This window comes from Trachymyrmex cornetzi, unplaced genomic scaffold, assembly GCF_001594075.2.
Source record: "Trachymyrmex cornetzi isolate Tcor2-1 unplaced genomic scaffold, Tcor1.1 scaffold1194, whole genome shotgun sequence".
Taxonomy (NCBI): Eukaryota; Metazoa; Arthropoda; class Insecta; order Hymenoptera; family Formicidae; genus Trachymyrmex; species Trachymyrmex cornetzi.
Window position 1 is genome coordinate 328935 of NW_017295756.1, and position 13595 is coordinate 342529.

At 29.4% G+C, this 13595-nt stretch overlaps 1 protein-coding gene across 1 annotated transcript; it reads left to right on the top strand.

The window, feature by feature from the left end:
• Positions 1-307: 307 nt before the first annotated feature.
• On the top strand, positions 308-12331 carry LOC108766844 (classical arabinogalactan protein 9). The gene is made up of 4 exons (XM_018516378.1): positions 308-390; positions 1544-1662; positions 10315-10740; positions 11869-12331. The coding sequence occupies exons 2-4, from the start codon at positions 1648-1650 to the stop codon at positions 12124-12126; spliced, it is 699 nt and encodes a 232-aa protein (XP_018371880.1). The 5' UTR covers positions 308-390; positions 1544-1647; the 3' UTR covers positions 12127-12331.
• Positions 12332-13595: the final 1264 nt, after the last annotated feature.

Genomic DNA, 13595 nt, shown 5'->3' on the forward strand with positions numbered 1-13595 from the left:
ATGTTCTCGACATAATATGAGAAACCAGGATCTCGTTATCTCGAGGGAGCGTCTCGAGCGCGTTTTGCCCTCCCCGATCACTGTGAAAGATTCTAAAGCAAGGTAAAGGCGCAGTGATGAAGCAAGGGTGAGACAAGACAAGGCAAGGCAAGACACGACAAGGTAAGGCATGGCGAGGAAGCCGCCCCTCCGTATGACGAGGGGCCCCTCTACTTGATCTACCACCTACCTGTGAATCCCAACACACTGTTCAAGAATCATCTTATTAGAGACCCATGCTATATAAACCCAACGTACCAGCATGCCGAGTAGTTACGTACTGACTTTATTCATAGTCGTGCCGGAGAGTGCATCGACGACATAACAGCACAACGCATTTACACGCATCCCGTTCGTATACGCATACGCACGTGTACTACATAATGCCGATTGTATCACCTCGTTTTTGTGAAACCCTCCGCTAAAAGTTGCTGATCGCGTAAAACCCTCGAATCGACACGAACGATAGGCGAGATATCCCGGTGATATATCTCATCGTGTCTCAGTGATGTATCGTCACCGATTATTGAAATTGATTTATCGAAGTTTTTTTTTTTTTCAAAACAGTGCAGCAGTGCACAGTCAACCGGAGAGTTACGCACGATGTAGTTCTTTTGATTGAATAGTTAAATTATTTGGTGTTTTAGAAAATGAAAAATATGATTCTATTCATATCTGTATAAAACTTCGTCGGGTAATTTCTATGTGTGTTATTAAATTAAAAATGTAATACTAATTCGATGCTCTTAAAAAAATGTTGATATAAATAATATCTTTGACTTATTGGAATATTATTCATAAATAGTATCTTCTTAAAGTGTTTTTTAGGTATTCGTGATTTTTTCTTAAGAAGATAACATATTTATATATAATTAGTAGCAGATTACTTCACGTAAAAATAATAAATAAAATTTTATAAAAAATAATAAATTTTTATATTAAAAAAAATACATTTTCAAAAATATTACTGAAAAATTTTTTTTATGAAAAAACAAAATAAATCATTTTTTTACAAATGAGTGTAAATCGAGAAAATCAATTTATATGTATTATTTGGATATATTCAAGTTTTGTTATATTAAATCTACTTTAAATAATATATAATTCGTATCAGACATTTATTTACAATTTTACGTGTGTAATATGAAAATTTTGAAGACTACGTAAGATTTCAGAATATATAAAATATATATAAAAACACTATAGTGTACAAAACGTGTCGAAAATAAAGAAGTACAAAAGACAAATATTCATAATCAAATTTTTTCTTTCTTAATTGTACATCGTTTAAAAAATATATATAAAGAACTAATTATCGATTTATTGCAAAATACCGTCATGTAATATAAAAATGATCATCATCCAACGCATTCGACCCTTTTCCCCTCTTTCATACTCATTCGCTCACAATCATAAAATATCTCTCGCGAGCATATATTTTGCGTAAATAGCGAAAGTTGCCACCGTATCATTCTCATACAGTGTTAATTTGAAACTTTTTCAGTGCGCGTTGATTTGTCTAAAGGGTTCTCTCGTTGTTGTTTCCGCTAACGAGTACGCGAGTTAGCGTGGTTCCAGCACGATCGACTTGTATCACTCGGCCAAAAGATGTATTATTTGCAGGTACGTGTGAGATCGGTTTAATTTGTCTACACAGAAAAAAAGACTATTCTTAAATCAATCATAATATATTCATATATAAACAAAAATATTATAATCTTGCTTCAAAGATATCAATCTTGATTTGATTGAATTTGATATAAGATTTTTAATTGAGCAAGTCTTGAATTAAGTGCAAAGTAATACTTGCATCAAAACAAATTTAATCAAATCAAGATTGATATCTTTGAAGCAAGATTATAATATTTTTGCTTATATATGAATATATTATGGTTGATTTAAGAATAATCTTTTTTCTGTGTAGTTTTAATTTGCCTTATATATCTAATATAGATTTATAAAAATTAAAAATTGATATTTTTGTTATCACGGATCGCGTATATTATTTAGTAAGTGTAATTGCAATCACATGTATTACAGTAAAACGCGCGGTATACCACCCACGTAGTCAGCATTATTCACATAATTAAGCACCAGACATCATAAACTTCAAAAATGGCAGTCAGAGTTTTACAATCACGTAAAAAAATCGTAAAATTGATTATTAAATCAAAAGACAAATTATTAGAAAGGCCTTTGCATATAAATTCTCACTTCAAACTTTACTGTTCATAACGGTTGCACTCCTCGTTTATTGTCATTCATTATAATTCTAAATAATTTATGATAATTTGCAGCGATAAAAATCAATTGTTAATTTATTGTCGTCAGAATGATGAGATATTTCTTGTCTGTCTGAAGAAAAGAGAAGTGATCTTACGTTGATGATATAAGTTTTTGATACGCATGAAACATTTAAATCTTCAATTGTCAATTATAAATACTATTTATTAATTAAGGAAGTATAGAATATTGCATAACGCATTATGCATAAGACAATAAACCAATCAAAGTCTTTCATTTCTTTCCTTTCTTTGAAATAAAAGACTCTGGTTGATTTTCTTATGCTTTATGCATTGTGCATTATGTAAAGGTCTGTGCTCCAGCCTTATCTTTGCAAGAAAGTATGAATAGAAAGAAGTGCGGACAAATTCGCGGAGAGAAGGTGCGTGGAACTTGTCTTGTTATACGTGCATTGATTAGCCAAGATTATTCTCCCTCTTTACTCCGCACGACCTTTACATCATTTGTAAAACTTCACTACGACTCAATCCTTCCCCTCTGCTACCCAAAGAATGAGCGTTGACAGAACAATTTTGTTATAAATCACTTGCTGCTGTCGCCTAGTTAATTCACTCGCTTGATTAATCAAACGATCTCTTATCCCTGCGGCAAATCGATGATCGTTGCATCTACGTTAAATACTTACATGCTGTTTCTGATGCAGATAGATCTAACTAACTGTCGATCATCTGACAAAGAATCATGGTCACAAGATTTAAAATCATTTCATTTGACGGACAAATTTCATATAAATGAGAGAGAGAGAGAAACAGAAAAAAAAAGAAAAAAAGGAAAGAAAATGAATTCATTTCACTTTCACTAACAATAACTAAATATCTAACAATAAATTATGTACTGCAATGTAGAAACAACTCGTGAAAAATTTAGATTTTCCTTTCGATAAATTCAGCTCTGCGGGGATTAAAGTTATACGTAAGTTCACAATCCGGCTGCCATTGTCATTAGTGTGTCTCATTATTTCTTCTTATTAAAATATGAAGAAAAGCGATTACAACAATAGTCAGTGATATCATCGCCGGGCATAATATAAACGTCAGATGCGCGCCCACACGACGTATGCATCGACATTATAATGAGATATTAATGAACTAACGGGCACATGCAATCGCATTTGTCAGTCTCGCTGGAGTAGCTTCTCACGCTTCTCCACATTTCGATTGACTACTGGAACGAAGTTGCGACATCTCTCGAAGTGTTGCACTGCTGCAATACAAGTCTTTAGATGCTCTCACTTTCTCTCTTTCTCTCTTCCACCTTCCTCTCTCAATCTATCTACATATCTATCTCTCATTCTTTTTCTTCCTTCTTCTCTCTCCCTCTTTCTCCCTCCCCCCCCCCCCCCCCTCTCTCTCTCTCTCTCTCTCTCGTGTGTGTTTATATTTTATATTTAATACACACATCTTTTCTAGCGGCGCATTGCAATCGAAGTACAGGGTTAAGAGCATAATATAAAGGTCTCGACTGTTGCAATAGAGCAGATTGCCTACTTGCCTGCCGCATCTCCGAACAACATTGATGTAACACCGCCAGTATTATTGATTCGGTCTGCTCCTTTTTCACATCGATTTTCTTTCACGTCGCCGGCCGAAGCTAATGGCAGCGATGAATCGCACGTATTGTCGCGCGGTCTGTTATTACGCCGGAAAAAAGATTCGCGATAGAACTCCCGTTGTGTTTATCGTATGCGAAATCGTGGTCTCATCGTTGCGCATGAACAACGTTTGCTAACCGTTCTTTGCCTCTGTCATATTAATTAATTCTTAACACTGCGTGCTAACGAGTGACCCTTTACGAGTTTACGCGAGCACATTCTTATGTTTTTCATTACTTCTGTCATTTACAATTAAAACCTGATAGAAAAAATTGCGATGTTCAGTTTCAATATATGTGAATAACTTTAACACATATTTATCACATATTACGTAAGAAACCATAATTACGAAAATGAATAAACAATTTAAATTAAAATTAATAAAATTTAACATTAAACTTATGTATTTGTATGTATTGTATTTATTTCAAAATTTATTACACATATCCTTCAAATAAATACATTACAGTTTGTAATAAAATATATAATTGAAAAAAATTTCTGGTTGAAAGTGGACGAATCAGAATTTTCTGGTTAAATTTATTAGAATTCTAGTTGAGATAACTAGAATTCTGATACAATATGTCTGGTAAAATCTACTAAAATTCTTATTTTTACCAGAATAATTATATCAATCAGAATTCTAATTATCTCAACTAAAATTCTAGTAGACTTAACCAGAAAATTCTGATTCGTCTATTTTCCACCAGAATTACTATTTAATCCAACCAGACCATTTTTCTCAGTGTGTATACAAACATTTTGAAAATAATTAAATGACTATTAACTGGCAAATTGAATAATCTTTATAATTTCTTCAAATTTTTATTGTTAATTTTCATTGCTTATACTTTACAATTCATCTCTTGATTCGTGTAGATAAAATTATTGTAGTCATTACATAATAAACAATTCTTTTGTAATAAACCTTTTAAATCTTAATAATATTTGATCTCTTTTACAGAATTAAGTGCTTGATATAAAATTAAAAAATATGTTTGTAAAATAATAACACTAATCATATTTGATATTAATTTATATCTAACATCAATTATCAATATCTGATTTGAATGTTAATATAATTTATTTCAAAATAAAACATTTTTCGTAAAATCACAAAATGTTAATATCAATTAAAGCTATACAACAGATTAATATCAATTAATATAATATAATATATTGCATAAATGCGATATCGAAATATTTGAAAATTGGAAAATTATCAAATATATATTTATGTATTTATAATTAGAGTTTATATTAATAATAATTATCAATTTTAAGATTTATATTATCACTGTAAAAATATTGTTTATATCTGAACTTATATGATCTATCGAAACAAATAATGTAACTAATAATATTGATGATAACTGACATCGAAGATGATAAATGTACGATAGACTAGAATTATTTCATCCAACTCATGTTTCATCATAGACTATAATTATTTCCATCAATCTCATCAAAAGTCGCAACTCGCAGGATATGTTATACTACGGAAAAAATATTTCTCTGGCATCTTGACGTACTAAATATCAAACTCAGTACTAACAGAGAAGGCGCTTGATTTATTAAAATTACACACCTCATAACATGACTCGCGGTATGGCTCCCCCCCCCTAAAAAAAACACCGGATCTGAAAGTTGAAGAGCATCCATTGCATATGTAGATGCCGGTGTAATACAGACACAAGATCTTATGATATTAGACACGCAGCACGGTGGAATTAACCCGGTAAAAAATTGTTCATGCATGAATATAGTAAATATGTATAAACATACATGTAGAAATATTCATAAACATATAAAATTATACATAAAATACGTCCATATATATTCATACGTTCTTTTTTTGTAAAATTATTTTATAAAAATTACGCTAGAAAGAGTAACTTTACAAAAGAAAGAAGAATGTATGGACATATATGGACATATTTCATATATAATTATATGTATATGTTTATGAATATACATGTTTATGTATGTTTATACATATTTATTATATTTGTGCATGAAAAATTTTGTATCAAGAAGGCTTGACGAAAATTCGATCTCCAGCCATATACTAACCTGTAAAAACCTAATTATTTCGATTTATTTTTGTAATATTTACGTTCAAAAAGTAAACTCAGATATTCTTTCTTCGTAATAAAAAAAAAATGAGGATAAAATTATGCGTAATATACTTTACATGCTCACAATACTTTGCTTATATATTTAATTATTTAATACTGTTTTTAAAAATAAAAATGTTTCTCTATATGATAAAAATATGAAAATATATGACATTTTATGTTGCGTATATTATGAAACGATGAACTGAAATATATATCATGATAAAAATAGATTTTAAAAATAGCCAAAACTCTGCAATAATATTTATGATAATTAGAAATGCAAAAGTAAATGTGAAACCTATGCATCGAATGTCAATACGCATTTGTGCTTATGACACACTATAAGTTATCTACATCAGTTTACGACATCCTCATAGCTTATTATGTTCTCATTATATAGACCTAAACGATTTCTCAAAATGTCGACTGCTGACATATGTTCCGGTTATAAAAACACGTCTTGGTTGCGCATTCGTATCGCAAATGCGAAATAATGCATTGCCATGATAAACTTGCAACGTCTTCAACTTCATGAGATAACTAATAGCCACATTTGTAATGCTTTATTACGCATCAAGGCGTAATATTACATTTATTTCAGTTTTATTACACTGAAAATATAAGATCTGTTATTTAAAGATAAACGAGTCTTTTATAAAGTTTGGTAATCTTTTTTATCAATGTAATAATGTAATACATAACGACAAAACAATAAATAAATTTGAAAAAAAACTGTAAAAAAAAGAATGTATTATACGAAATTATAAATTCCTAAGTTTTTAAATTGAAACTGTGTGGTCTACAAATTTTTAAATTTATTTCTATTTATTTCTTCCTAATTTATTTCTTTCTAGTAATTTCGAATCTTCTTCTGACGTAATAATTAAAAATTAAGAAATTTAATTTCTCAATTAAAATTGTAATATAAAATTAGAACAAACGATTATTATAATTATCGTTTATAAAAAACAAATTCGCTTTAGTGTAACTTAATTTTCGTCAAAATAAAAAATCTTTTATGTCAGATTATATTTCATAGAAGTATTTTTTTTAATCAAAAAATTTAATCTCAAAAAATTCCGATCGTTTTTGTGAACTCTATTTCCGTGAAATGCTTAAATATGAATGCAAAGAATTCATATTTTCTCTTACGCATAGTACGGTAAATTATCCCAGAGTCCTTCAAATTTAATAAAAACTACAAATCATAATGTAAGTATAGTAGCGTAAGAGAGATTTCTATCCCTGGCAACTTCAACGACTATAACGAAGAATATATCTATTGGTTTAAGATCTAAGATTTCACAGAAGATGATAATATTCAATAATATTCAGTTTAAAATTGCCAACATTCTTTTCTCATTACGAAGAATTTCTTATTATATGAAAGCAATATGCATATTACACAAACTTTACGAGATGCAACTTTTTTCTTAATCGTACACTTAAATCGTTCGCCTGACAATCCTTTAGTTTATTGATGCTCGTTTTTACCAATGCAGATTTAACTTTAATCTTGGTTTAACTTAATGTTTATTTTTTCAGTTCTAAGAATTAGAAAAATTTAACATATAAAAAATATTATATGTTAAACCGAGATTACAAAGTTAATCTATATTAGTAAAAATAGATATGACACTCACTTGTTTCGATTTGAAATCAAGAATTTATACTTTTAAATAAATTTGTATTCTTTTACATAATTTAACAAAAAAAAAACATTAGAACGAGATTAGTCTTTCCTAAAATTTTTTGATTGCTGAATACGAATCTGGTTTTCAAATTGCTCTGTTATGTCACAATTTTGAGAAATTGAAGTTACAAAAAGAGTTATTTTCATGTATGTTGTCATATTATAAATACAATATGTGATCTATGTTGGAAAAGTTTTTTATTGCAATCAAAATTAAATATATCGTTAGGACTTTCAGTCTTTAAAAGAAATGTGTTGCGTCGGCTATAGTTGATAAGATATTCATGACTAAATATAGCGAAACAACTGTGAATTAGATTATTAACGACTTATCGAAGAACTTTTAATTAGGGTAACTCCAGTATTTACGCCGCACTTAACGAAAACTTAATTTATAAGTATTATTTACTATATGTTTAAGGTAAATAAACTGTACCAGTAAAAATTTTATACTGTCTGCTACTTTAAAAAAAATATTAGAAATCCTAAATACTTATTTTTCGTATTAAAAAAAGAACTTTTTAAAACCCTTGCATTTTCGCTTCCATAGGGTGGGATATTACTCACAGGTGAGATGTATGGCTTACGAAAAATTTACAAATAGTGCTTATAAATTAGACATAAAATGGCATAATAACTTAAAATGTGTTTACAAAATTTTATTAAGAAATAAGAATAATAAATATGTATATGAAGTAATAGATAATGATTATAATCTTTTATATACATATATAACAAGTGTTATGTTATGAGGTATATATTTCATGTAATGCATTTATTGCATTTAGTGCACTGAATCCAATCTGCGCACTTTGTATGCTTTGAGCATAAATCCCGTACGCTAAAAATGCGTATATCCCCCTCTCCCAAAACAGGTGAAATATACAAAACATCAAGCTGAACAAAGAATATAAGAACTAAGCAGTTGTAGTTTGCCATACTCCATTCTCTACTATCCTTTTACACTTATGTATCACCAAATAACCATTAAGCCTTTCGCAATCTCTACAATAATCATTTTATGTGAATTATGATATATAATTGCGCTATTCACTACGTTGACAAATCGATTTAACTGACAGTCATTTTATTAATACTAACAGTAGGAAACTGAAATCATAACACAATACTAATATAACATAAAAGCATATAATAGAGGTTGCATGCATATTATCTCCACTCCTTTTAGTTTCTCTGACTTCTGCAGTGTAAATTCTCGTGCGGTGTAAATACTGAAGTCACACCTATATTTTTTTATTTAAACTTAAAGATTTTTTAAGTCATTAGTGTCATTATAAACATATCAATTATGTCAAAATAGAATTGACAAATTCAAAATAGTGCAATCAATATGGCAGATAACAAAACTTAAAAAATATCCGAAAATTTATATAGAGATATAATTTGTATAGAGATTTTTTTTTCATTATTTTAAATTCATCAAATTTTTACATCAAGTTCATATTCACAACGATCTAAAAAATCTTTAAGTTTAAATGAACGTAATTGAAAGTTATTTGGTAAATTATCAATGATCTAAAATTCATAAATTTCTGCAACATTTAACTATGAATATCTTATTAATCACAGCCGACACAAAAAATTTCTTGAGAGCTAAAAGACCGAACAACATATCTAATTTGATTGCAATAAAGCTTGTCTAGCATGTAATATCACATACATACATATGTAATTATAATATGACAAAGTACAGTGAAAATAATCCTTTTTTTGCAATTACAAGTGCAAACTCTGTAAAATTATGACATAATAGAGCAATTTGTAAACAGGATTTGTATTTAGCATCCGAAAAAACTATAAGAAATGACTAGTTTCGACCTGATGTTCAAAAAAAGTTATATTTTGTTAAACTGTGTTATATAATTTAAACAAGAATATATGTAAGCTAATATTACGATCTGGCAGCGCAGATGTCTCTCACATTCAAAGCATGGTATTAACTGTACTCGGAGTAAATAGCGGTTAATTTCAATCTCTGCTCAGATTCTCTTCAATCAAATGTTGGCCTGCGTATTCTAGTGAGCAAACTGCCTGCATAACGACAATTACAGATTAGTAACAGATTTGTTCAGATGTTGCAAGAGATCATCCATGTCCGCATCAAACTCGTATTTTGTCGGCAGAGTCTGCTGATATAATCTAATAGCAGATTGTCGACAGGAATTGTGAACAAAATCGATCATTTTATAAACTGTGTTAATTTAAATATATCATACAAAACGGTTACAAAAGGTAGAGATTCTGTTCTACTCTCTTGTTTCTATAGAATCTGCCATTATATCTTATTATATAGTAGTCTGTTATATTTCTATTGCATTCTGTCGATAAAAGCCAAAACGCTACTGTGTCTCCAGATTTGTCGCAGATCTTTCCGAAATCTTAACAGATTTAGCTATCCGAATATAATCCTTGCTGCGATTTTTTTTTTAAGCGAGAGATCAATCTTTACTTCATTTAATTCTACTCCATGATTTTTTCTGTAAAATACGTTCTAAGAGGATGTACATCTCACTAAGCGAACTAACGACCCGATTTCTCCTGCACAGCTGATCGTGCTCTGCGTGACGGTAGCCAGCGTTATTGGTGATCTGCCACCGGGCACACGGCGCAACACTTACTTGCCGCCAGAGCCGACGAAAGGTTACACGTACAGCAAGCCGCCGGTACCATTTCCGAAGCCCACACCGACGGGACCGTTTCCTACTCCGGGCTTCCCTGGACCCAGACCGACGCCGTCCTTCCCCGCACCTAGGCCAACGCCATCCTTCCCCGTACCTAGGCCAACGCCGTCCATCCCCGGACCCAGGCCAACCTTCCCCAGACCGACGCCCACCTACCCACAACCTACCAGAACTCCAGGAACTTTTCCGCCGTCACCAGGCACAGGATATCCCAGAGTAAGACCCACACCTCCTTTCCCAGACTATAACGGCCAACAAAGCGGTGGTGATGGAACACGTATCGGCCCTGATGTAAGTATACATTGTACTAAAAAATCTATATCTAATATTTAAGTGATTTTAAAGAAATATGGAACAAATACATACTTTTTTGCTTATAAAAAATCTTCAATTTAGAAACTGTAGCTGAAAAATTAATTTTTCTTTTATCTAATATAATAGAATAGATATAGATCTCTAAAAATTGATAGAACACCTCTAAAAACTGCGAAGTATCCTATTCAAACAGTTTGAAGTAGAAAGTTCAAATTCCATTTTGGATAAATAATTTAAATAAAACCGTCGATTTTTTTATTTGATCGATTTAATCGAGTCGAAGATTCAAATATAATTTTCATACACTAAAAAAAATTAAATTTTAATAAATATTTGTTTGAATACTTCTAAATCAATATTTATTTCGTACTATTCAAACAAATATATATTAATATTTAATAAATTGTTTAGTGTATTAAATAGAAAATTTTAAATGGTTCGGACATTAAAGAATATTCAGGTAAAAATAATATAGTACTTATTAAAAAAATAGAGATAAACAGCTCTATTTCTCTGTGCTTGCTCTATTTCAGATTTGCAGTTAAATGCAATGGATCGAACAGTTCGAAATATTCTTAGGCTTGAATTATTTAACCTTTTAACTGTGTTTAGAAGATTTAATATAATATACCGCAAAAATTAATATTTTTATTGGCAATATTATCGTTACCACGAAAACTTTTTAAAAACGCTCGAATCGAAAAAGACCCGAACACGATTAGAAGATTAAATAATTAGGACTGAATTATGTTATATTGAATTATACACGTTGTTACAAATATTATTCAAACTTTAGAATTGAACTATTTAAATAATTCAATCTTAAAATTCATACTGTTTTAATTGTTCAAACACATATTTGTATCTTTCTTTGCATCGTCAAAGAAGAAAAATGTAAGATATACCATAAGATATTTAACTGATATAATCTTTCAATTATGAAAAATAAGTATGACTTAATTCAAATTATTATAATAATATTATTTTATATTTTATATTTTTATCCGAATGAGATGATATAACTGAGGTTTGTATGTATAAAATTAGAGATATAAATCGATATTACACACGTATTTAATTTTTTAATTAATGAATGCATTGCAGCATGATCATCATCATCACGAACCTGGCATGCCCTTTGACTTCAACTATGCTGTGAAAGAGGACGCTTTCGGCAACGATTATTCACACAATGCCATTAGCGACGGCGAAGTCGTCCGTGGTGAATATAAGGTACAACTTCCGGACGGTAGAACGCAACTTGTGCGATACACCGCGGATTGGCAACACGGTTTTAGCGCACAGGTTTCTTATGATGGAAATCCTCGCTTCGACGGTGGAAATTTCAATCGAGGCTATTAGCTTTAGCGGGTTCTAGGGTTGTTCAATTTCTGTTAAATCAAAAAGACTACAGAATACAACGTCGCATATACTGCATGTAAAAATATTTTTAAAGGTATTGAAGATTAGTAAGAATGTATCATGAAAGTATGATAACTTATGTAGAAGACAAATGTTCGCTATATATTTTTTATTATGATACCGATAATAACGTATTCAGCGTTTTAAAATTCTTACATAATGTTGTTCGTAAAATTTCAATTTAACTCTTCCTTATTGAAAAGGCGAACAGATAATTTTTGTAACTTTTGAACTTTAATGTTTTAATATCGATATTTATATATCGATTCGATATTTAAAATTCAAAGTCAAAATTTTACTAAATTCTATTTCTATTTGAAAGATATGAATAATAATTATAATGTTTATATGCAATTGTTAGTCGTGAGAAGCTTTTATTTTTCATAGCTCATAGCTGAGGAAAATTATACTAATAGAATTTATTGCTATTATTAATAAACAAAAATCTATTTTTAACACAAAATTTCGTAGAAAATAGTGCTATGTATCTATTCGATCAATTTTGAGACAAATTATATATATATTAATGTGATCCAATTTTCCTTTTCTTTTTAGACTTAAATAAATAATTTTAAATAACAAAAAATAATAAATAATTAAGAAACTTATTTCATCTGTGATATACATATAATCATTATACTACAACAATAGTACTATCTACTTTATCTTATGTTCATTAAATCACAAATCAATTTCAACAGTAAATCATACAATTGTTGCAATTGCGTCAATTGTTGGATCACATTAATCTATATTATAAATAAATCTCCTATATATTTTATTATGCAAATTATACTTTTTAGCACTGCTTTGATAAAAATCACACAGAATGAAAAAAATAGACATAAAATAGACATATAGTACTCTATTATTTATATTATTCTGTCTTGCTTTACGCACCAAAATCTATTGTTTTCTCTTCAGTATTTGAGAAATTATCACATAAATAATTTAAAACTCTAAATAATTAGTATAGATAATTACCGCTAAGAATATAATATCATAAATATTATAATATAAAAATAATTCGCAATTGAGCTATGTAACGAGGTGGCTACAATCACATACTTAAGAAAAAAAATTTACTTACAATAAAATTTAAACACAATATTAATATCCTCTTTTCCTGAAACACTGCCAGATTTATAAATAAAAATATTTCTGCAATCAACCCTAGTTTCAACTAATATATGTAATATAAAAAAAATATTTTTTTGACTAATTTCTATACTAAATACAATTTGTTAAACTTTATATAAAAATATTTCATTACTGTTAAATATTCAACCTAATAAAGTCTGTATATCATACTAAACTTCCATTGATTATCTTTTACTTGATTATTAATAGAACTAGTATCTACATACTTAGTAATATTTAAAGAATAAAATCATTATATATATATATAT